This window comes from Pygocentrus nattereri, chromosome 10 (assembly GCF_015220715.1).
Source record: "Pygocentrus nattereri isolate fPygNat1 chromosome 10, fPygNat1.pri, whole genome shotgun sequence".
Classification (NCBI taxonomy): Eukaryota; Metazoa; Chordata; class Actinopteri; order Characiformes; family Serrasalmidae; genus Pygocentrus; species Pygocentrus nattereri.
The window spans coordinates 15534806-15560169 of NC_051220.1; the positions used below are offsets into that span (position 1 = coordinate 15534806).

At 42.1% G+C, this 25364-nt stretch overlaps 2 protein-coding genes across 4 annotated transcripts in view; one reads left to right on the forward strand and one right to left on the reverse strand.

The window, feature by feature from the left end:
* dync1h1 (dynein, cytoplasmic 1, heavy chain 1) overlaps positions 1–19830 on the reverse strand; it is a 39971-nt gene extending 20141 nt beyond the window's left edge. The window contains exons 1-41 of one of the 2 annotated variants that reach the window (XM_017713828.2): positions 19471–19830; positions 16922–17009; positions 16537–16710; positions 16168–16423; positions 15845–16031; positions 15479–15750; positions 15165–15392; positions 13764–14840; positions 13503–13682; positions 13252–13401; positions 13006–13152; positions 12786–12926; positions 12519–12695; positions 12280–12390; positions 12064–12183; positions 11748–11987; positions 11466–11621; positions 11222–11335; positions 11023–11133; positions 10690–10899; positions 10402–10548; positions 10120–10286; positions 8918–9091; positions 8669–8834; positions 8345–8533; positions 8063–8257; positions 7555–7837; positions 7256–7356; positions 6810–6969; positions 6383–6623; positions 5902–6085; positions 4871–5083; positions 4398–4636; positions 4098–4254; positions 3455–3682; positions 2612–2842; positions 2079–2219; positions 1742–1975; positions 799–1005; positions 576–697; positions 204–369 (exon numbers count right to left, since the gene is read on the reverse strand). In XM_017713828.2, coding sequence (XP_017569317.1) covers positions 204–369; positions 576–697; positions 799–1005; positions 1742–1975; positions 2079–2219; positions 2612–2842; positions 3455–3682; positions 4098–4254; positions 4398–4636; positions 4871–5083; positions 5902–6085; positions 6383–6623; positions 6810–6969; positions 7256–7356; positions 7555–7837; positions 8063–8257; positions 8345–8533; positions 8669–8834; positions 8918–9091; positions 10120–10286; positions 10402–10548; positions 10690–10899; positions 11023–11133; positions 11222–11335; positions 11466–11621; positions 11748–11987; positions 12064–12183; positions 12280–12390; positions 12519–12695; positions 12786–12926; positions 13006–13152; positions 13252–13401; positions 13503–13682; positions 13764–14840; positions 15165–15392; positions 15479–15750; positions 15845–16031; positions 16168–16423; positions 16537–16710; positions 16922–17009; positions 19471–19723 — 8337 coding nt within the window. In that variant the 5' untranslated portion in view covers positions 19724–19830. The remainder of the gene's footprint in view (positions 1–203; positions 370–575; positions 698–798; positions 1006–1741; positions 1976–2078; positions 2220–2611; positions 2843–3454; positions 3683–4097; positions 4255–4397; positions 4637–4870; positions 5084–5901; positions 6086–6382; positions 6624–6809; positions 6970–7255; positions 7357–7554; positions 7838–8062; positions 8258–8344; positions 8534–8668; positions 8835–8917; positions 9092–10119; positions 10287–10401; positions 10549–10689; positions 10900–11022; positions 11134–11221; positions 11336–11465; positions 11622–11747; positions 11988–12063; positions 12184–12279; positions 12391–12518; positions 12696–12785; positions 12927–13005; positions 13153–13251; positions 13402–13502; positions 13683–13763; positions 14841–15164; positions 15393–15478; positions 15751–15844; positions 16032–16167; positions 16424–16536; positions 16711–16921; positions 17010–19470) is intronic. The other variant, XM_017713830.2, reaches the window with a different exon arrangement.
* Positions 19831–20443: 613 nt separating this feature from the next.
* ppp2r5ca (protein phosphatase 2, regulatory subunit B', gamma a) overlaps positions 20444–25364 on the forward strand; it is a 50068-nt gene continuing 45147 nt past the window's right edge. The window contains exons 1-3 of one of the 2 annotated variants that reach the window (XM_037542087.1): positions 20444–20661; positions 20807–20878; positions 22400–22559. In XM_037542087.1, coding sequence (XP_037397984.1) covers positions 20635–20661; positions 20807–20878; positions 22400–22559 — 259 coding nt within the window. In that variant the 5' untranslated portion in view covers positions 20444–20634. The remainder of the gene's footprint in view (positions 20662–20806; positions 20879–22399; positions 22560–25364) is intronic. The other variant, XM_037542086.1, reaches the window with a different exon arrangement.

The window sequence follows — 25364 nt, forward strand, 5'->3', positions numbered from 1 at the left end:
TTTATAGATGAATGGAATCAGGTCTCCGCAACAGTGTTGCCAAATCTAGTGCAACACTTCCTAGAAAAATAGAGGAAGCTAGCTAGGGCAAAGTCAGCACCAACTCCCTATTTATACCCTTGACTTCAAACATACCAAGCAGGTGTCTGGATAATTTTGGCCAAGCTCAAGACACTTTCATGTGAATCCATCTTATGTCCAACCTGAGACATTGTGTAGAACTCCACCATGGCTGCAGTGAGAGGATCTGCATAAGTGCGCAGTGAAGGAATGAGTCGGAGCATGGCCCTATTGAAAGTGCCATAGATCTGTGTGAGGGAGGCAGGGCCTGGGTAATCCACATACACCACCGGGACATGGCGCAAGAATCTGCAATAAGTGCATACCAACATTAGAGTAACAGCAGAGTACCATGAACATCCAGCTGGCATTTTAGTGGTTTGAGTGGTCACCTTCCCATGCCTTGTTAATATGATGTTAACTTCAAGTATTTTAAACAGGTGACATTTGGGACCACTAAGCAGAGAAAGAGAAAATCAGTCTCTACAAGATTAGAGCTCAAATAAGAAGTGAACCTGTAAGAGAGGGGCTTTCTCCCAGGGTCTGTAGGAGGGTTACAGGCACCCACAAACTGGATTCTCTCCAGTTTCACCCAAGTCTGATCAGAAGTACGGTAGAATCCTCCATGCTCCACCATCTACATAGAAAATGGCAAAAGAAAAAGACGTCAAAGAAACTCTGTTGCCCTACAGCTGCACATGCTTGTGGTACGTCTAAACCAACAGTGAGATGCCATACCTGTCTAATGAAGGAGATGACTCTCTGTGTCCCATATTTGTCCATATCTGGCAGATTGATTTCATCACAGAAGAGCACTAACCACTTGCCCAGCTGCACAGGGGCCAACACCACACCATTAGGTGTGCGACGGTACTCACAGTAATGATCAAATGTCTTCAGCAGCAGCTCTGGTGTGGTGGCACTAGAGAAGTTCAAACCTACAACCTGTGGCAAGGCAAATGCATCAAAACAAGCTTGTCAGCTGATCAAATAAATCAAGAAAGTACAGTGGCATACATATTCCATTTTATCAGGATTAACAACTAATATTCGGCTCCATTCTGTATTCAGAAACACAGCATTCCTTGGAAATTCACACACCTGGAGCAGTCACAATCAAACTGTCAAATAATTGTAATAAACGATCAGTCTTTTCTTGTTTGTTTACAACGATTAAATACAATCATGAAGTGGCCAAAATGGCTGATTAGATTAGTGAGTAGATAACACTGGTTGTACTATTGAAACAACCCTGTACATGTATTCACAGAAATAATTACAGTAACAGTCATAATTACAGTAATTCTGCCAGCACACATGCCAAGAACATCAGAATCAGCTCTGTAGCAAACAAAACACGGCCCTGTGTGTTAGAGCACCAAGTCAGAACCTTTTGTTGTTTCATAATTCCCATGATGCATCAATGAATGCACTTATTGCTTTCTTTTTACATTTATTGGCCCCTACCCAGCACTACCAACTCACATTCTATTTGTTGCAGCATAATATAACAAACCTAACGAGTGGAAAAGGTTTACAGAGAGCTAAAATAATTGATCTACAATAATTGTGACAAGCCTATATACTCTTTGGTAATCTCTGCTTCACATGACTTCATAAACATGCATTTGTATTTACACATTTGTTAAGCGACTGCAGACATTGTTACACTTATACTGACCTCCATGTCTGGGAGGGCACGGAGGGCGCTGAAGAGGGTCATAGTTTTACCAGAGCCTGGAGGGCCACACAGAACCAGAGGCTTGTGCTCAGCCAGCCAAGTGTAAAGCAGAGCTTCGTGCCGCACCGTGTCCAGAGTGGGCACTACCACATCAGGAGCAGCCACTTTGTGAGTCTCCACCTCAATCTGGGGCACCTTACCCTGCCAGGACTGCCACTCACCTGTGATGCACACCTTCAGGAAAAAAATATTAATAGAATGGTAAAATTTCTTATTTTACATAAAGGACACATACTAATTAGTTTGCTCACTGCATTAATGTAAAGAATGTCTTCACCTCATAATCGATAATTGGAACATTAGGTGCTGATGGAAGAGGCACAGTGGTGATGCGGCGAATATACTCTCCAAGCTCTGCCCTCATCTTCAGCTTGCCATCACCAGAGAAGGACCATAGCACAGCGTAAATCAGATATTTCTGTATGAAGTTAAAAGAGGGGAACATTTCAGTACTGGTTTCTGCACTCCGGAAACAGTATGATGGCACAGCTGGGACCCTAGTTACACACAAGTCATAGCAATTGAGCTCACTTCTGCAAAGTACTTTAAACCAGTGGTTCTGAAACTCCCAGTGGTCCACCTTTTTGCTGTATTCCTGTGTTAGGAGATGGAATCAAGCAGAAATGTGGATGGCCCAGAGGGCCCCAAGAACTGGTTTCAGAACCACTGACTAAAATGGATGAAACTTTTCCTAGAAAAAAACATGCTTTTTTATTTTGTTGCAGAGACACAAGCTGAAAAGAAGCATGATGTTCACTATAAATCACGAAACAGCCGAACATCATGTTAGCCTGATTTGTATACTCCCACCTGTATATACTTCTCCAGCTGGTCGATGGGCATGGGGAAGTCTGGGTGGTTGTTGTTGTAGAGAGCGATATTGCGACAGGCCTGGTGCAGCATGGAAAAGAGGGAGCCTAGACAACGCATACGTGTGAAGTCCATGATGTGCTCCATCTTGGATGCATGCTCGAGGGCCTTGATAACCAGGCCAGTGGAGGTAAAGTAGGGCTGCAGAATGGCTGATGCATCCCTCTGGATCTAGATTGCCAAAAGACAAGTAATATGATCCAAGATAATTAATTTTCATGTACACTTAACACTGCGTGGGACAGCTTGAGAGCTAGAAAGTAGTAGCCACAGCAAATACTCTACAAGTACAGCTCTAATAATAATAATAATAATAATAATAATAATAATAATAATAATACTCTAGCAAACACAGCAATTAGTTAGAAAGCACATATCATTAACCTAAACCAGGCCTGAGGTCAGTGATTCAGCACTCTCTGTTGTAGTCCCATCAAAGTTAACATGTTAATAACCAAAATTAACACTAGTCACTTTATACAAGGCTAATAATATATTAAGATCAGTAATGTCATTAACATAGCAGTGCAGGATGCATTCAAGATTATATCCTGCCTTCCACCTAATGACTGCTGGGACAGGCTCCAGCTCCCCCCAATGACCCAGAAGGATGTGTGTGTGATTGGGGGAGGGGGAGGGGGGGGGTAGTGAAGGTAACATTCATCTATAAGCCATCTTGTGATGAAGCTTTTGTCGTCCAAACATGATTCCTTATTTGAATCATTTAACAGTCTAAATCTGCTGCCAAAGAGCCCAGTCCAGTTGAAGAAAGTGTTCATATACCTGCAGCATGGGGGAAGCAGCCTCCTCTCCTTCATCTTCAGTGCCCTTGCGCATGCGCTGTGCCTCATCCTCACCCTCATCCAATGGGATGCTGCGCAGGCGGAACAGGAAGTTGTTGAAGATCATGTCAGTACTGAGGACATCCTCGCTGAACCACACCATACCACAGCGGGACACAGTGGCCAGCGTAGCATACTTCAGGTCCTGCACCTCAAACATAACACGCACCTGGGCAAACAACAAACAAGACTTCAGCTGAAACATCACTACTGAAACAAAGAAGGCTCAGGCTAAAAGATTAAAGTTTTACATTTACAGTCTTTTTCAAAATCAGTAGCTATGACACATGGGGGTGGAAGATATGGTTTGACCCAAAAAATGATAATGGTGGTCAACATGGTTTACATAAATGGTGTCCTAGGAAATAGCTACACTTCTAGGGGTCCATGTGGTTAGTACTTCAGTAAAACTATTAGGAGAGCGATTTATTATTTTTTTATAGGAAAGAAAAAAAGAAAAGAAAAAAAAATATATATATATAAATAACATACAAACACACACACATACATACATATATACACACACACACACACACACACACACACATATATATAGTAGAGTAGTGGAGGAGAAATCTACAAACGTTGGGCGGCAGGCTGAGACGTTCTCCATTGGGAAGGGTCAGCAGCTTGTTGTCATCCAACACAGAGTTCAGGTTCTCTACCCACTCTGGATCTACATCACCATCGAAGATGATCCACTGCCTCTTCTGCAGTTCTCCACGGACATTATCAATGATTCTGAAATAAAAATGTGTATTTAACATCAGCATACCTACTAATCAGTGTGCAAACCAAATTAAAAACAGGTTAATCAGCATGTTTTAAAAGGCGTTTGTCACTGTGAGGGTTATCATATCACTGTTGGTCTTGCAAGAACTCACTTCCTGAGCACATGAGTGAAGAGCCCATCAGTCCACTCGCGGGTGTTGGGGTCTAGAGTTCCGTACAGGTGGTCCTTGCTGATGGCTTTGGGGTCAATGATATGCGCCACTCCCTCGACCCCCTCCAATCTTTCCAGGGCTTTGAGCAGCACGCGCCAGGCCATGGTCTTTCCGCTGCCAGATGGGCCCACCATCATCAGGCCATGGTTGATCTGCGTGATCTGATACAGTTGAAGGACCTAGGAAAAGAAGATGGATGTGAATTCTGAAAAAGATCAGCTTATAGTTTGAGGGAGTAATTTTGAACACAATTTTACTAGAACTTTTGGCACAGTAATAGACTACAGTAAAATATAACAAAAGCAATGAAACCAATTATTTGCTAAAAACATTATGTAAACAACTTCAACCTAAACATATATATAAAAATGTGTGTGTCAAAAATAAATAATTCTGATTGTTCCGGGTATTACCTTCTCCACCCACATGCTGCCGACATCATCGCCATCTCCGTAGGTAAGGTACATCTCCGCACAGACCTTCTTGAGCTCCTCCCTCAGAGCAGTCATTTCCCCACGCATGTACTGCACGCCAGGGAAGACATCCGACAGCAGGCTGAAGAGCAGTGGGATGTCCTCTGCCACCAGCTTGGGCACCATGGTCTCACACACACTCTGGATGAGAATCTGGCCAAAAATGAGGAAAAGACTAGAGTAAAGGCACTGACAATTAGCATGCCTTCAAACAAGAAGCAAGTAAGGATAAAGCCACAAGCTTTCTATGCAACAGAGGTAACTTATTGCAATATGGCTACACAGGTCATTTGTGGTCAACTGATTTTTTTTCTAATTTTTTTGTTCTAAACCAAGGGAATCAGAATGGTTTGATGTAAGAGACTTGAGTCAAAATGGTTCACAGCAGTGACAGGAACCAGATGTCTGAAGTGTTTAATGATTAAAATAGTGGTGCAGTCCTGTCCTGGAGGACTGGAGATACGCACCCTTGCTCTAGAAGCTCCCTCACAGAGTTATTACATGAAATGATTCCAAATTTACTGCCTGTTGCCCGAGACACCATTTTAGTTTCTGGCCCAAAACCCACTTTGAAAACACATTTACAGTGGAGAGGTATATACACAAGGTGTTATGGCAAAATGGTCCAAACCATTTATTTGCCCCCTAATTATCACTACTACTATTAAGATTACATACAAAAAGACAGATGGCCTGGTAGGTTCACTACTAGTAAATACATACCAAATATGCATTGTGAACTTTTCTGACCCAAAAAAAAAAAAAAAAAAATATATATTCACACACACACACACACACACACACACACACACACACACACACACACACACTGCACCACATTAAATGACTTTACAGCCACTGAATTATGTAATATTTTGAGTTTGTTTATTTATTTATATTCCCCTTTAAAGCTCATTTGTGTCTTCTAGGTCCTAAGTTTTTAAGTAGACTGGTTTAAATTTCCCTGTTACCTCCTGCTCAGGAAGGTTCTCTGCGATCTCATTCTCATCCACATCCTCGCCACGCTCGCACTTTTCTCGTTTGATCTTCTGGATCCGCTCTCGCTTTACATTTCCAGCACTGATGAGCACACTTTTCAGTGCCCGCAGACCAAAGTCGTAGTGAGACTGAGAGGAGAGCTGCTCGTCACACAGCCTGACCCAAAAAAAAAAAAAGAGAAAAAAAGAAGAAAAATTTTTTTAGTTGCACTCAAGCTCATCAACATGTATTCTAATCGTAAGCCTGACCTCTAAAAGTAAATACCTTTAGCTCTGAAACCTCTACAAAATCATTTTCTCTAGCCAGCAGGCTAAGAAGACTGGTTAGAAAATGATTGCCAAGCAAATAAATGTTAATTGCAGCCTAGATAATTAGGCTTTTCTAATCACATAAAGCAGTTCAAAGCTTAATTTAGAATTAAATCTTGCAATGTTGCAAAAGGGCACCACATACTTGAAAAAGGGGACGATCTTCTTGGCAAGGGTCTCGGCGGTGCGGAAGCCCTGCGAGTACAGCATAACCTGCGCAATGAGCTGGCGGTCAGGTTTGGTCATGGCCAGGCTGCGGAACAGCTTCTTCAGGTTATCAGGCAGGTTGGAACGGCCAGCATAGCCAGGATTCATGGTGATGAAGATGGCCATTTCAGGGCTCACCTTCACCTGTTTGTTCAGCAGTTCGGTGGTTACCGGGGTGCCTGTAATTCAATAAATAAACGAGGGAAAAAATTGCTATGATGAGGTACTAAAAGGAAAAAGCATACAATATTGTTTCCACTGAAAGGATTTGAACTTGGCAGAGTCAGTTCTTGCAAGAAAGTTTAAACTCCATTATTTTGGAGTTTTATACAACGAAATAAATTTTTAATGTTTCTGTTACATACTGCGGTCTCGGTTGGGGTTGCTATGCTCCCTCAGGGCCACCTGAATGTACTGAACCTGCTGGGAAACAGCTGACAACATCCTCTCTTCAAGTCGGTTAAACTCGTCAAAGCAGCCCCAGGCACCCACCTGACACAGGCCAACAAAGATGCGGCCCATTGCCTGACAAGAAAAGCAACACAGGTTGATTGTTATTTGGTGTTAAATTAAAAACAAATATTGTTTGCACCACTAAAATACTACAGGTGGAAGAGGACCTTAATACATGCATCTTCAAATTTCTATGCTAGTCACTGAACTCCTTTAAGAAAACTTAACTTTCAGTAACTCCAAGTCTCAGACAAATTCTGTGCCGATGTGGATTTAGTACAATTTCGAGAGCTAATTTGATTGGCTATCTAATGCTGAAGATTGCAGAGAATGATTTCAGCAAGAACAGAGAAAATACCTGGAAGTCAAAGGTCTCGTCGCAGTTGAAGACCAGGACGAAACGCCCAAGCTGGTGGCCAAGAGCTTTGACGGATTCAGTCTTTCCAGTTCCAGCAGGGCCTAGTAAAAAGCATATAAAAAATGTCTAAAGTACATCCAGAAATTATACATTCAATATAAACTGTAGCAATTTATTTACTGGAAGACCATATCGTAACAGCTCCAACAACACTGAAGGATCAACCTGTACCTAATTATTTCCAAACACGGACCCATCCCGCTTGAGTTAACCCATAGAGAAAGGGAATTTAGACTCACCAAATGGAGATCCTCCCAAACGGGCCTCCAGAGCCTGGGTCATGGTGAGGTAGCATCGGTCTGTGAGTGGGGTCTGTACCAGCTTCTCCTGCACACCCAGGTACTCAAAGCCATAGTTGAACTTTGCGTTGGCCATCTGAATGGACAGTTGCTGTAGTACATCAGTCTGCTTGGGGTCAAAGTAGAAGCGCATCTGGCTCAGCCATTCGAAAGACTTGGGGTTGTCAATTTTGTTCTTGATGAGGGTCCTGGTCACGTCCCTCTGGTGGACGAGCTCTGTGATCTAAACACAGAAAATAAAAACAAAGAATTTTTAGGAAAGAAAATGTCCAGTAGGCAGACTCCTGTCTGAAGCCACAAAGTAAAGGATTTTCCCCAGCAGGTAGCAATAATAATAATAATAATAATAATAATAATAATAAAACAAACAAAAATTGACAGCCACTGCATTGCATTCAATGCACATATTCAGACAGCAAAGTATTTATAAAACATCCAACACCCTCACCAGATGCTCCAGCTTTTTCCTGCGGATAGGAGGCTGTTCCATCAGCACAGTGTCAGCCAGCAGGTTCAGTGTGGCCTCAACATTAGCCAGCACAGCCTGCATTGGAGCCATGTTGTCCCCACCTGCGATGGTGGTCAGAGCGGACTCCACGTTCTCAGACCAGTCAATCTGAGCGGACAGAACCACCAACTGTGCCTGAGGGTGAGATGAGAGCAAATCCTTGTTCACTGCCCTGGACATACTTTCAAACTTTGGTTATGGTAACTCGATTCACCCCAGTACCTGATATCTGTCGATCCAGTTGATGTAGGTGCCAAGATCAATTCCAGTGCCCTTGTTAAAGGCTCCTACTTCGGTGACTGCCTCAGCAAGCAATTTGGCCAAAGTGACCCGCATCTCTTTCTCTACCAGGGTCAGCCACTCGTTGATCTTTGGGTGTTCCGTGATGGACACAGGAGTCTTAAAGAGGACCTAGAAAACACCATACTAGTCGTTATAAAACAGTGCAGGTTAATGTCTGAAAATGCCTTGGATTTCTCTTTGCCTGCACAAATAACTGACTCCAAATTCCAATAGGTCAGTTTCGTTGCTTTTGCCCATTTTTACCTCTTCTCCCTCACGAGATGAGATGCCCAGGACTTCTGTGTTATCTTCGTTCAGGAGGATGCTGGCCACTCCAGCAAACATTTTCTTGAAGTGCTTCTGCAGCTTAGCCACATTCTTGCTGTTGCCAATGATCTCAAGCAAGTCTTCATCACCAACAAAGTAGAACCTGAAGATTGCCAATCTTGTCAGACACTTTGAATCTAAGAGCCTCTAGCACTCTAGAATAAACAAAACTGAAGGTGATCTAACCTGGGGAAGGATGAGCGCTCCCTCTCTAAATATTCTCCCAAAGCCTTCTGGATCTTTCCCAGGAGGTCTGCCAGCCTCTCTAGTGACCTTTGAACTCCCTGGATGTTCAGAACATCCATGACAAGGGGAGACTTGGTCACCTTCTTCATAAGAGCCAGGAACTCTGTGCTGATGCTGTAAAATAGGCATGCACATATGTTCTCTGTTGAGATACCATGTATAATATCCATGCCAAATGCCAACCATGAAAATCTAGAGGTAATACATGCAAATAATTAAAAAAACTGAATACAATGATTTCTATTGAATATTTTGCATATTATTGCACAAAATTCCAGTTTAACAGGACTAAAGCGTAGAGTTGGTCAGTGTTCTACAATCAGTGGTGGACAGTAACAAAGTATATGTAATTCATTACTGTACTCAAGTAGTTTTTCCTGTATCTTTACTTTACTGAAGTATTTCCATTTTAGGCGACTTTTTCCTTTGACTTGTTTCATTTCGAAGTCAAATATCTAACTTCTTACTCCACTTCATTACGCAAAATCTGTCATTCCTTTTGGCTTGTGTGTATAAAAACGTAACATGTCAAAATGAAAGAAGCGTGAAGCAAACACACCAATCAGGACACAGTGTGCACTGTTTTGAGCTTGTTTTGACCTGTTGGACATGCCAAGCAAAACTTCAAGCAAGTTTTTAAATTTAACTTAAACTTACAACTAAATGGCAAATAAATCAAATTAAAATGTTGCTTGTTCGCAAATATGATGGAGCCACATCAGTGACCGACTCATTAGACATTCTATTAAAAAAAATTGGTTTACCAAGAGTGACACTGGAGTATTTTCACCTAAAATGTCTTGTTCCAAAAAATGGTAATAGGACATTAGAGTCATAATTAATCTTTTAGTACTTTTACTTTGGATACTTAAGTACATTTGAAAGCAAATGCTTTTGTACTTTTGCTCAAGTGGAGGTCTAAAGGGAGGACTTTGTCCACCACTGTCTACTAGTATGTCCAGAAAAGCACATTGACATCCTGTATCGTTATTGTGATAGTCACAGTACATTGTCCAGTCCTATTAAAAAAAAAAAAAAAAAAAAAAAAAAAAAAAAAAAAAAAAAAAAAAAAAAAAAAAAAACACACACCACACCACACACCTTTTTTAAACCCATGAAATGACATTGCTAGTAATGTTCACCTCTGGAAGCGCTGTGTCTCCACAGGAAGAAGATGTTTGATGTCTGCACTGCCGGTGAAAATGCCTTCCAAGTAGACCCAGCGCCTCTGCACGTCTATCCAGACATCAAACAAAGCCATGATGCGGTTCAACTTGTCCTCCCAGCTCAGGGCATCCTCTTCAAAGACCTTCCAAAATCACAGGGAATTAAGGCAACTTGTACTTTATTATTTTTACCTTCTACAGCAAGAGGAAAACTGCCCTAAAAATACACTCCAAATGATACATTTTCCAAAATCTCACCTTATAGTATGGAGATAGCTTCATGGCAGACACGCTGTTGATGTGCTCTTTGACTTTGTTGAAGAGATCATCCCATCCTCGGATGAGACGACACTTGTTCTGATAGTTGACCAAGTCAAGCTCATACGAGTTCCAGACTTCTCGAATCTGCAAGGTACAATATGCAAAGTACAAGGGAATGTACTGAATTACAAGAAACAGTTCATTTCCAAAGAAAAACTTCCGTTGAACCTGTTCAACATTTACAAAAAACAACAACAACAACAAAAAAAGTTAGGGACTCTAGACCTGTTTAAGGAACTCTTCAAGGGCCATCTCTCCTTGAGCCACCAGCAGCACATCCTTCACCACCATCTCATTCTTCTGCAGGTCTACATCCCAAATCTGTCCCAGTGTTAGCTCTGATAGTACCCAATTCACATGCAGGCGTTTCATCAGCTGCTTCCAGTGTCGGTCCTTCAGAGCCTCGGATTTCAGTTCAATCACCAGCATATTTACCTGTGTATTCAAAAAACAAAACGTGTACAACAGAGCTGTCCCCCGCCCCCCCCCCACACAAAGTCTTTACATATTTCTTGTCCATTCCAATTCTTTTAATGTAAGTAGAAGGTAGATGCTAACCTTCAAGTAGCCTTTGAGCAGCCTTTGTACATATTCATAGGAGGCATACTGCCGGAGACGTGCAGGGAAGTTCTTTAGTTGATTCAGGAGAGCATCCAAACTTTGACGCAACTACAATGATAAATTAAAAACATTGATCTGCATGAAGAGCCTCACATCACTGACTTAAAACGAGATAGCAAACATTACCCCATCTTACCTTGCGTGGCTGAACAGACACCCAAGGCTGTTCTTTCATCTGATCAATCTGCTCCCAGACCTTTGATAGCTCAGACCACACACCCTTAAGATCCTGCAACTCCTCTAATGCAACCTGCAGCACAAAGATAAAAGGGGGAAAAAACATTAGTATGCATGGGAACAGCAGAGGTTTCTCAATGTCTCTTGCACATCATAAAGCCTACATGAGCTAGCAAAGCAACAGGAGACTTAAAAGATCATACCTGAACTCTCTCCTCACTGCCACTCAGAAGACCAGTGTCTGTTAACTCTAAAGCTTCCTTAGCCTTGGCGCATTTCTCTCGGTCATCCTTCAGCCGCCCAAACTTTCCTTCATAGATGGTGAGGGACTGCAAGGCTTCTTCTGGACGAAGGTTTCCCTAAAAAAATAAAATAAAAATAAAAATAAAGGATAAATTCTGTAGAATTTTTAAAAGCTACTAAAAAGTTAGATGAAAGCTGAACATGCACTTGCATAATCTCCACAAAATTCAAACTGAACCTACAGCTACTGGTTTGGTTTTCTCCCAGTCTGTGAGTAGATCTGAGGTGCGGTTCTCTACAGCACGGTCCTCCTGAACAATCTTCATCTGTAGGTTTGCCACTTGCTGCTGGATAGCGGTGTCCTTGCGTTTCATGATATCACTAAAGGCCCCCCATTCCCCTTCTATGTTGTCAATGTATAGCCAGGAAGGAGGGAACTGGAAACGCTGTTTCTCCAGAAGACGCTGGCCATTACGGAAGAGCTAAAGAGCACAGCAACAAACTCAGTGCTTGTTGAGATATCAAATCAAAACAAAAGGGAAGTGTGGTTATACTTACATCAACTTGCTTCTCAAACTGTTTGATCTTACGTTTGAGCGCCTGAACATATGTTATGAATGTAACAGCATCAGAAGTGCTGGCTGTATCCACTGAATGCTGCTCCAGCTCTTGGCGAGACTAAATGAAGCATTAAAGTAAACATTAATACATAACTGCAAACATGCTCATCTATAAGAGTATGAATGTCTTCAGAACTGAGATGCTTTCACATACCTTGGAGATTTGGGAATGGAAGTCCTGCATGTTATTGCCCAGCATCTGTCCAAACTTGCTGAGCACCTCCTTATGCCAGGAATCATATTTTAGGTTCACTTTTGACTGGACCTGAAATTAAGAGTAAAAGTTTTTAAAAACTGTAGCAAATATAAACCTGTTTATTACACCACAATACTGCATAAACCACTGCATTAAAAAAAAGATTAAAGATCAGACGGCTGATTTGGATAGTTCACCTTTCCATAGTCTATGATTACTGGGCCAAACTCCTTCCTTGTTTCAGCATTGTCGAAAGTTCCTCTGGCTTTGCGGATCTGCACCAACAGAGCCTGCCACTTATTGAGATCCTCGCCCAAGCGGTTATAGATGTTCTCAGGCTGCATGTCCCACAAACACTGATACTGCAGCCAAACCTGTAGGAGGACATTTGAAATTTAGAACGTCTGCTTGCGTCAAGCTACACGTTACTCTAATCCTTAGTACTTCAGAAGGATGCACAATACCTTGACATACTGTTCCACCTCAGAGACATTTTCCTTGACAGCACTGTAAGCCTCTTCCAGAGCTGCAGGTCCATCGGGCATTCTAGTCAGAGCATTCCTGTAGTATTTCTCTTCTTCAGAAAGCTCATAGTGGACACCCACCTGTTCATTAGAAAACACTGGTCACTTCTGTAGAAAATCAAGACATATACCCAAAAAACCCAGTTATGTTTCTACAAACCTGGTATCTTTGACTCTGGATCCGTGGCAACGACAGAATGACCATTTTCCATGCAAACATTTCCTGGTAGAGCTTGTAACGGCAGTCTTCAATCGGAGGATTAAGGTAGATAACTTGGTTTGTAATTCTCAGTTCATGGACGACATTCTGCATAGGAAAACAGAGTGCAACTGTGTTGGAATGTTCTAGCTGTTGCTAGTGAAACGTTTCACACTTTGTACATTTGACCAAGGACTGCAGTCCTACCTTGATTTTTGGTTCTCCTCCAGGCTTATGGCTGACTTGTGGTGCTTCAGTGTCCATATCTACATCTGCCTTGTCTTCCATCTGTCCTCTAAGAACCTGCGTCCAAGCCCTAAGGCCAGCCTGGAGACGTACTCCAAGGATGCGCTCAATCTACACGGCAAAGAGAATCACCAAAACAACAAATGAGGGCGGGGGGGTGGGGGGGGGGATTGATGGTGACTTTTTTTTTTTTTAAACCTGTAAACACTCACCTCAATGTCCAATTTGTTGACCCAGATGGGCAGATTGGAATATGAATGCAGATTCAGGTCATCAACAGCCTTCTGGACACGGTTAAGGATCTCCGAGAACATTTTATGGTCATACATGCAAGTCTCAAGAGAGCGGACCTCCAAGTCTATCTTTTCTTCAATCAAAAGGAGGTCATCCACCTAAAGACAAAATAGTTACAAAACAACTGAGTATGTGCATACTCAAAAAGAGAAAGCAGATTGCATAAGAAGTGCGCTAACCTTCTCTTGAAAGTTGAAGACTGTTTCAGCCAGTCGCTGGACGTATGGGTCAAGTTTGTAGGATTCCCAGACCAGAGCAATGCCCTCTGTGATCAGGGCCTGAACTTCTTTTTTCAAACCAGCCACCAACGGTGCAATGGAGATCCTCTCCTCCACCTTTTCACAAGTACGCTCATAGGTGCGTACGCTCTCGATGAGTGAGATGGCAAAAGGATATAGCTGGTTGGCCTGATGAGCTTTGTTAACGATGGCCAAAGGAACACGGAAGCTAAGCCACTTTAGATTACGAACCTCCTTGGACAGGGTAATGATCTCTGGCAAAAAGTTAACTTTCAGTTTCAGCATGCTTCCTGTGCGGCCACGAGCTCGACTGCTTTCAATGGTGAAGATTCGGCCTGAGACGCCAAGGTTGCGCTGCTGCACTTTGCGGGCCCAGTCATCAAAGATCTCTTGGGTGTTGAGCTTGGCACGAAAACTGTCTCCATCCTGCTTCAGTTTCAGACCCTCCACGTGATTCTCCCAGCCTTTCCCCAGAACATCCTCCACACGTTTCATGTAGGCAGTCAGCTGTCGATCGATTTGCTTGGCCCAGATGATTGAGCCAGAGACCGGGGGCAAGTCGCGCACATGGCTCATCTTACAAGATTGGCTCTGAGGGTACTGCACTTTGAACTTGTCGTGCAAGGACTCTATGTCATCCTTCACGCGCTGAATAAGCTGGGTCTGGTACTCACGGATAGCTCCACGGATGTGGGGGCGGACAAAGAGAGCATTGAAGCGTGAGAAGATACGGAACATCTCATTGGCGTTCTTGGCCGTGCCTAGCTGGTCACGGAGGCGGGCGGTAATTCGGGTCTCTACGCGGTCAATACGCTCATCATATCGCTTCATCGCAGCTTCCCAGGCCTCCATTCCCTCCTTTGAGACATCCAATCCATCCACTTCCTTAACATTCTCATAAGCCAAGTTGACTTCTTCAATGGCATTAGCATCGGCAGCATCAAAAAGGACTTCTGCCACTTTCATGTCCGGAGGTTCTACTGCTTCACCCTGTGCATGCTGGGGAACAGCAGATACCTACAAAAACACCACCAAAGAAGTGGAAAAATGGACACAAGAAAATGTAAAAAAATAAATAAATAAATAAATAATTAAGATTTCCAACCAGTCAAACAATCACAGGCTATTGCAGGAATCGAACATCAAGTTTATCTCCTCAAAGTATTATTTCAAGTTTATTTATACAGAGATTTATTCAAATGCTGTCACAAAGCAGTTTAAATATAATTCGTCTTGAGAACACTAAAGAGCAAGCCAGTGAGAAGTAAAAATATTTACATGGTGACTATTTGGACATTATCACAACAAAAGCCTGAACAGTGCAGTACTGTGTTGCAGTACCTGAGGTCTCAACACACGGACAATTACAGCTCTCAGCTGTTCATGCTGTCTCCTAAAGCGTCTCATATGATCCAAACGGGCCTGCAGCTTTCTGTGTGCAGGGCTGAGGCGCCACACCATCTTGAGATTCTCCTCCCTCTTTCTCTTCACAATGTCTCTCAGGAGCACCTGTAGTTTCTCATATTCATCCTCCCAGGTCTGGAATACTTCAAAGCAAGCCACCATCACCTGATGCAAAAATAAGGGAAAGGAGTTACCAACATGCACCAAAAGGAGCAATACCTGCAAAAGATTGTTCCACTTATTATCAGTACCTTCTCAAATTCTTCATATGCCACATGCATGAGCTTGCGTGTACCCAGCACTTTAAGGAGCTGGGAGCTGAGGTCACGGGAAATGGCCTCAACCAAACGCAGGGCTCGCTGGATGGGATACTTGGTGTTGCGAATTTTGCGGAGGTGTGTAAAGATGGCCACCAGGGCTTGTCGGATTTTATCCAGCTCTGTGGCTGACAACAGATCGTTGAGTGGAAAGTCTTTCATCAGAGGGTTGTAGTCATTTACAGTCTCTACAGCCTGCTTCAGACCTGAAAAATAAGCCACAAACCATGGAATTATTCATGTTTAAAAACAAACAAATAAATACCTAACAACAATATAAATACTATAAAGAAGCCTCACCAGTGTCTGTGTCAAAGCTGACAGTGGCATGGAATCTTTTGCCATGCTTAAGAATGTCCAAGGTGAGCAAGACCTCTGGACTTTCTCTCTTCTCTTGAATGCGATTGAGGGCACGTTCAAGGTTCAGCCAGAAGCTGATTTCCTGCAGTGCTGTACCAGAAGCAGGATCTCTATCCAGTTTAGTCACCTTTAATGAAAAAATACATCAACATTATACCAACTTTGGTTAGTCATGCCCAAAATAAATAGCAGAACATCTCAGTTATCCTAATATTTTAATTTTAAAAATCTGCAAAAAGTTCTCAGGAGGAAAAATTCCACACCTTCTGGATTTCCCTGATCCAGCGATTAACACCCGACTGCAGTTGGTTAAGGAAGGTGGGGTCTTCTACTTTATCTCCAAAGTCTGTAACCTTAGGCTTCTCCCCACGTTCATAGCACTGCTTGGCAATGTTGGTGATGATGGGATGAATGAGGAGACTGATCTCTGGAATTTCTATGTTCTGCTGCAGATGTAGCAGCCCCATCTCAAGCTCTGCAATCTTTTTCTCTACGGAGGGAGCCATCTTATCTCCATCCCTGAAATAAGAAGAAATACAAGGTCTCAAAGTATTTAATGAATAGGATCATCAAAAATTGTACATAACTGCCAACCTTTTTTTTTTCTCTTAAGTTGTCAATTTTAACCTTACCTGTCAGCTTTACCGGACTCCCGGATGTAGGATTTGAAGAAGGGAGCCACAGCATTGCTGATAAAAGAATGCAGTGTCTCATAGGGAGAATCTTCACTCAGGGTTAGAACCCGGACTTGGGTTGAAATGGGCTTGTCAGCATCGATGACCCCAGTTCTCTTAATTAAAGCCAAGCTGAAAGTTTAAAATAAATAAATAAATAAACAAACAAACAAACAAATTAAATTAATTAATTTTAAAAATCTGAATTAAATCTCAAATGCTTCAGAATATCAAACAATAACTCAGCAAAACGTACTTAAAGACACTTAGGAATGCATCATATTACACTAACTTAGCATGACCATAAATTCATAACCAATCAGGGAAAGCTAGAGATTTTTACCTGTTGGATTTAATCCCATAGTGGATGTCAATACTGACTGAGTAAGAAATGCACTCTTTCTCCTCCTCGCCTTCATCTCCAACATCCTCTGGAAAAGACAAAACCATTAATTAATAGAAAAGAAAAAAAAACAAAAAAAAACAAACAGTATGACTGTTTGAATAAAATCAATTCAGACAACCACACCCATGGCACAAGCACACAGCTACATCTAAGCCTCAAAATGATGGAAATGTGAGTAGGCCTAAAGGAAGAACACAAATCATATAGAAATCAGACTTCCAGTGCTTCAGCAGTGGCAAAGAAGTTCAAAAGGCAATTAAACAAATATTTTGCATTCACACAATAAACTCCTGTACTAAAGCAGTGCTCTTATGACTGCAAATTGCAAAGTTTTATAGACTTTCATTTGTTAACGCTTAAATTGAAAATGCAAAATTATTCCATAAAACAGCAGGCGCAGTTAACACGTCTATATTCCTACTATGTCAGTACTTTACGCTAAGCCTACTTTTTGCCATGATCGTCACTTTCCATGTATGCTTGAGATTCACTAGACATGCAAGTTACAAATTCATATTTACTGAATATAGCAGGCTGTAGGAATATACCATTATTAGCCACGTTTAGCTCCAGGCATGTAAGACTAAGGCCACCTTTTCATATTAATTAAAGCCCAATAATAAATGCAAAGGCTGAAATCAAAGTCTAAGCCTCACAACTCACTGCAGAATAAACTATTTTGGAGCATATAAGACGTAACGTTCCATGTTCCAAGAACCAGTTTCAGTAGCCGAGGATCGGAACGCCAAAGCCCCCGCCTTTGGCCGCCACCTGATCCACAATGCACCGCACCCCCATAAGCACCCCTCCCATGGCTGCTGGGTCCGTGGGAGAGTGGTAAAGGCCCGGCCACCAGGCGCTTGCCGAGGAGCCCCTCCCCCACGCCTGGCTCCAGGGTGAGGCCCCGGAGACCGCAGATACAAGTGGCCGAAATGGGCTTTCTCCGCAGGGTCACCGGGCTCTCCCTTAGAGATAGGGTGAGAAGCTCGGCGATTCGGGAGAGGCTCGGAGTAGAGCCGCTGCTCCTCTACGTTGAGAGAAGCCAGTTGAGGTGGTTCGGCCATCCCTAGGGAGGTGTTCCAGACATGTCCGACAGGGAGGACACCCCAGGGAAGAAACAGGACACGGAGGGTTTATATCTCTCGACTGTCTTGGGAACGCCTTGGCATTCCTCCGGAAGAGCTGGAGGAGGTGGGGAAGGACAGGGAGGCCTGGGCCTCTTTGCTTAGGCTGCTGCCCCCGCGACCCGGATTCGGATAAGCGGTGGAGGATGGATGGATGGATGGATGGATGGAGCATATAAGAGCAAGCCTCAAATACCAGTCATTTTGATCAAGCACAGAAGGGTCAATTAACCTCCTAATTCACTGTCAACAACACCAATCAGATTCACCAGATCTATTTCGGTTTAATTTTTAACTACTCCACACAGCCCTGGAACCCAAGGTGGGCTTACAATAGCATAAAAGCAACTAAAAACCTCTAAAATGTGCTTTGATCTGCTGATCCACTGAAACGGATGCTAGCTGAGTAACTATACGAGTTGGTGGCTGTCAACGATGTTCCAAGCAGTATGGCACAGCACGTTAATAGCGATGACCTACTGCTGTAAGTGATTTGCCATGTCATGCCTCACTACTGCAATGCACATCGGTGTAAGCATGAAAATCTACACTGAAAATCAAATTACACTGGGAAAAAAACAATGGAGTATCAGAGAAATTAAGTATAATACTTGAATTGCTATAAGGGATTGCCTACACGTTTGTAACCTTGAGAGTTTCTCTTAAAAAAGATGGCAAAACAAAGAAGCAGCTGCTGCTCTGGTCTGGTCAGAGATGAACCGAAGCCTGAGGACACGCCTTAGAAATCTCAGGAGAAACATGATATCTACCACATGATCCACTGCCTGAAGCAGGGGTGTCAGTCCTGCATGGCTAAAACACGGCAGCTTATTGTTTTCCTCGTTTCAACAAACCCCACAACTGGGACCAAGTCGTCAAAAACGATACATTCAGCACAAATGTCTAGAGTGTAAGAGCTACTAGAATCAGCTAAACACTAATCGTGGTACCCAAACACCTGACTGCTTATCTAGCTGCAATACTCAGGAAGGAAAAGGAGCATGCGTTAGGTAGTTAGTAATATCGTTTTAAATATGTGATAACGCAGCTCAATAAACAGGGTGTTGACAGTAATGGCGTCTGGTCAGCTCCTATTTAAACATGTTCACAGTTTAGATCAGACGGAGTCAGTAATAAAGCCATTGGAGTATGCTATGACTCACTCAGCAACACATTTAAACGTATAAACTGTAACAGTCTAGCCGGGAATGACAGCCCAGTTAACAAGCAGCTACGCAGTTAGCCTAGCCGGCTGATGAAGTAACGCTAGATCAGATGCTGTCGTTGTCCGGCGGCCGATGGACTTGGACTTGACGCACACTGAACTAAACATTTAGAAACCTCTAAAGCACTTCAACTGACCTTTCAGACAGCTCCGCTCAACTAAAATGGCGTGAATCTGAGGATCGGCCAAGAATTTTTTCATCTGTTCAACCGCGCTCTTTTCCTCCAGGGCGGTTTCCAGAGAGGCCGGCACCTCGCCGCCATCTTCCAGCAGCAGAGGCACCAGTTTCCTAATGTGTTTCTGCAGCACCGAGGTGTCCGCCACTGTCTGCACGGCCGCAGACACCTCCATCGTGCCACCGCCGTCCTCGCCTCCTCCACCATCAGACATTTTTTTGTCGTTAAATAAGCCGCTATCGACCAAAGCTAAAGACAAAACCTGCGCTATCACGGACTCCGCCACATCACCGTAACATGACAGCTAAGGAGACCGCGGATATAAGCCGCACGGCCCGTCACAGTGACTTTATTTGTAAAAAGCATTGTGGTGTATGTAGTTCAACTGGAGTTCAAAAGAACATCCGTTGTGGATCAATGTACTACATTACCCATACACCACTCGGAACAAAGGCACTGGCCCCACCCTTGCTACTGCAGTTATCTGCAGTACCGAATCACGGTGCGAGATTGCAGCGCAAGCCAGAAAACTTTGTTTTCTTAATATCGTTTGCATCTAATAGTCAGATAGGCAATTTAGAAATATTTAAGTGTGTTATCATTATGTTCTTACTCTTGAAAAGAAATTATGTGGCTAAACATTTATTAATGAGGTGACTGGTGTGTCCCAGAGCATTTCACTAGAGGGCATCTGTTAACGCTCGCTGCTGAGACATCTATAGCTGTAGCGCACGTTTTGTGCTGACGACGTAAGAGCTTAGATCTGGTTAGGCAGTACATACCCCTGACTGATGGTGTGTCTGTTTATATATGCAACTGTCTGTCTCATTTTGCAAGGCTAATGTAACGCACGTATTGACCCAAACAAGCACAAATTAGGCCAGTGAGCCTCATTTGAATTTGTTTCCCCAGGCCACTGAAGTGTGCTCTAGACAGCGCCAGGCCAGAGCTGAGCGGATTCAAGTCACATGACCGAGATCGACGAATCAGAGCCCCCCGGACCAAGGACAGCTCGATCCAGCGTGTGCAGTATGAGACTTGACAGGAGCCTGAAAGTGTGTGTGAGGGGGGCTGAATAAGGGGCTTATCCCGGGGGGGTATCACAGGACTGCACAGACCAAGACAATGCCGAACAAGTCGAGAAAAGACAAGGTAGGACCACAGTTCATTAATTAAATAAAATGTAAGATAATCTTTCTTTTTATGCAAGTTGTGTCTATGTATCATTGTGTTTTTTGGTTAGTCTGTCTATCTACAGTAACTTATTGTTATGAAGACATATTTTTATACACTTTAGGAGTCATCAAAGTCTGGGAAATCCAGTAAAAGTGGGAGCAAACACCAAAACAGCCATGACTCTGAAAAAGAGGTAAACTACAAGATTCTTATTTTCACATCTAGTAATCTATTGCACTGTTGAGACAGATTTAAAAGGTAGAGTTATTTTACAAGTAGATTTGTAAGACAGTAGATTAGCACAAACTTTTACTTAATAGTAATATTTTTATTAGCGGTAATTTGCAAAGCATGCAGAATCATCATGATTGTTTACTGGTAGAAGTTGGCTGTTCAACTGTATCAGTGTTGTTCTCTGATCACCATTGTTAAATGGTAGTATCCAGCGTGCTGTGCTATCCTAAGCTATATAAGGCTTAAAAGAAGAGCTTTGGTGGATTCCAATGACCACAATCCTCTTTTGGCATTCAGATCCACTCTAAATACAGAAAAGAAAAAAGAAAATGTTACATCCCTTTGAGCCATGCAGTACTTCAAATGTAAGACAAATAATAGTTAAAGGAGAATTCAGATGATTTTTCTAAATTTCTGCAAAATTCAATTGTTGAAATGTAAATAAAGTAATTCAAAGTAGTTTGATGTAGAAAAACTTGCCAACTCAGATTTCTTTACAGTGGTGGAGATAGGAACCAGTGATTGGCATGTCTACAGTGCAAATGTAACCATTTTATTTAATATTCAAAACTATCAGTGAACCTGCATGTGTTTTCTGAGTTTTTGCCTGGAATATTTATATTAGTAAAGTAATGGTAAATCCCCAAAAAGTTTTCTTTAGGTACTATTTTGCCATATATCAGCCAACAAGTACGTCTCTATTAGTTTTTTTTTTAGTTTTTTTTTTTTTTATTGCAAATATGTTTTAGCCAATCAAAACTATCATAAAACAATGTCTTGGACATCAAAGCATGTATAACGTTCTGGGAGGTAGCTTTTAGAGGCATTCAATACTCTGGATGACCTTTGTGAACATTTCTTGATATATTTCTCTAGTATAGCACATTTCTCCTCAAACTACTCCATATGGCTTTGTTTGTATATGAATGGTTTGATCATGCACTTACTTTGAAAAAAATGGTGGAATTCTCCTTTAAGTAAGCTATTCGTGAGTCCCTTTTTGTTTAGTAGTTCATAATCTTTCCATGAAATGTTCATTTTTGTTTTTTATGTCATAAAAATAGAGTGTACTCTATTGTATGGAGAGGTTTCTAATGGTCTGTGTTCTTTTTAGTGTTGTTTTACTAAGACAAGGGCTATATTAAATCTCATGACGAAAACCCTGTCTAGTTTCAAAGGTATTCTAGCTTCATACAGGTTAAATTGGCTGAATTATTTGCATGCAAAAGACAAAGGAGAGCTCTATTACCTAATAATTCAATGGCACATTCAACAGATTCCGCAAACAAAAGCCTATCTGCTCAGATTGCTCTACTACAAAACACCTGATCTTCTTCACGCAGGAACATGACCCTTATCCGTGCCCCCTCAGCCCTGCAGGCTCTGAGGCAATTAGGGCGACAGGCGATCCACCGCTTCCTTGGACAGGAACTCAGAGGTTGTAAAGGGAACCTGCTCTCTGTGACTTTTGTTTCCACAGGGCTCCAATAAGAGAAGCAGCAGTGCGCCCCCCTCTGCCCAGCTGATGCGGGTGAAGCAGTCTTCCTCCCAGGGTGCGCTGAAGAAAGAGAGGAGGCTAAGCGCGTCTTGTTTTCCCATCAGCACCAACAGAGAGCTGCACAAGCTGGCACCCTTCAAAGGTACACACTTAGAACATTTTAAGCTGTTGCTGTGTCGCGAAAGGAGGAGGAAAAACTTCTACAGCTAATTTTTTATCACTTTGAAACTTGAAGACATTTAACGAAACTGAAAATGCAAAATACTATCAGAAAAAAAAACTAAAAATAACAGTGGACAGACATTTATAGGAATAGTAGTATTTACATTTTTTGCGGCACAGTAGCTTACCATTTTAATACAAACCTAATTCTAATATGTGAAATGGCAAAAAAAAAAAAAAACAACAAAGCAATGAATGTGTGTGTCCAGCAATAATGATGCCTTCACCAATGTGCAAGTTACCCACTCACACTTCCCCATACCCTGAGAGACCCAGGCTTTTAGCTAACAGTCTGGATGGTGCTTTCCTTCCCTGGCCTGGAGAACACACTGTCCATTATTTCTGTAAACAAAATGGAAGGTTGACTCATCAGAACATGAGAGCGCAATATACATTTCCACTGTGCATCAGTCCATTTCAGATGAGCTCAACAGTTTGTCAAAATATTCCTAAGCACATGTTGTGATCTTCATCACAGGAGAATGCTAGTTTTAATTGAATGCTATCTTAAGGATTGAAGGTCATGGGCATTCAGTTGTGGTTTTAGCCCTTGCACTTTAGGCACATTTTTCTGGATTATATGTATCTTTCGATGTGAATGTGTAGTGTAGGGGGTGTGAAATATGTAAAATCCTTTCAGTTGCTCACAAAATGATGTTCTTAAACTGTTTGATTTTTTTACTAAAGTATTTTAACAAAGTGGTGAGCCTCAGCCCATCCTGGCTCAAACAGAAATGGGCCTTTCCTGGGTGCTTCTTTTATAACCAAGCATGATTGCATTCCCTGTTGAAGATGCTTTTTGAATATTTTACAATGTTCACTGTATTATTTGTCAATGTAATTTAATAAACCATTGTTTTCTGTTTTTATTTACATTTTTCCTACTTGGAGTTGTAATTCTAGTAAACAAATATTATGATGCACCAAATTGCATTTCATTAAATTGCATTACATTAATTTTATTACATTACAGTAAAATTCTCAGTTGAAAGATCAAAAAATAGAAAATAACATTAATTTAAGCATATACACTATATTGCCAAAAGTATTCTCACCCATCCAAATCGTTGAATTCAGGTGTTCCAAACACTTCCTCGTACACAGGTGTATAAAACCAAGCACCTAGTCATACAGACTGCCTCTACAAACATTTGTTAAAGAATGGGTTGCTCTCAGGAGCTCAGTGAATTCCAGAGTGGTACCATGATAGGATGCCACCTGTGCAACAGCTCCAGTCGTGAAATTTCCTTGCTACTAAATATTCCACAGTCAACTGTCAGTTGTATCATAAAGTGGAAGCGATTGGGAACGACAGCAACTCAGCCACAAAGTGGTAGGACATGTAAAATGACAGCGGGGTTGACGGATGCTGTGGCATATAGTGCGCAGAGGTCGCCGACTTTCTGCAGAGTCACTCACCACAGACCTCTAAACTTCATGTGGCCTTCAGATTAGTTCAAGAACAGCATAGAGAGCTTCATGGAATGGGTTTCCATGGCCGAGCAGGTGCATCCAAGCCTTACATCACCAAGCGTAATGCAAAGCATAGAATGCAGTGGTGTAAAGCGCCGCCACTGGACTCTAGAGCAGTAGAGACTGGAGTGACAAATCATGCTTCTCCATCTGGCAATCTGTTAGACAAGTCTGGGTTTGATGGTTGCCAGGAGAACAGTACTTGATTACATTGTGCCAAGTGTAAAGTTTGGTGGAGGGGGGATTATAGTGTGGGGTTGTTTTTCAGGGGTTGGGCTTGGGTCCTTAGTTCCCATATTCCCATAAACACACTCCTAAACCTTGTGGAAAGCCTTCCCAGAACAGTTGAAGCTGTTGTAGCTGCAAAGGGTGGGCCAACATCATATTAAATCCTATGGATTAAGAATGGGATGTCACTCCGACAAGTGAATACTTTTGGCAGTATACTGTGTTGCTGATCTGTTAAAGAGTTATAGCCTGACCAGCCCACTTCCCTCAGCTGAGGCGAGCTTATTTCAAACTCATAGGAGCACTTATGTAGCTCCTAAGATCTGGAATTGCATTCAAGAGGGTATTAGGAATGCAAGTCTGATTGGTGTTTTCCAATCCAGATTAAAAACATATTTGTTAAGGCTAATTTGTAACTATCGTATTGTGCTGTTATTTCATGTAGACCATAGAATTGTATAATTTATAATTGTATATTTCCAACGTTTTACCTATCTTCTTGTGTAAAGCACTTTGAGATTTTGTTAAACATTTTGGCTAATACCTTGTATTATCAGTTGTGCTGCAGTGCTTCTCCTAAGGTAGAAATTAAGGAGAGGCTTTAGAAACACTTCCAGAGAGTGAAATCTAAAGAATTCTCAGTGTCATATGAACAAATGGAAAAGAAAGCTTTGACTCTCAGTTCAACACAGAAGTGTAGAACGTCAGTGTTCTCTTTTTCATTTATAATGTACAAAAGTAGCTCAGAGGTGAGAGACATTAGAAATGAGGAAGGCTTCTTTCATGTCCGTTCCATGGCCATGATCTTGTATTCAGGAGCCTGTGGTTGTGTAAGACATGCGGTGACTCATAAGTAACAGTTATCAAAAGTAGGCCAAATTAGACCAGCACAGGCTTAGTCAGTTGGAATGAAGTTTTTTCAAAGATTGTTTGTTTATTTAGTGCTTTGGTGGTGTCACACGTAATGTGTTAGTAAACTATAGAGAAGAATAAAATCGTTATGGTTGTTTGGCAGACACTGCAC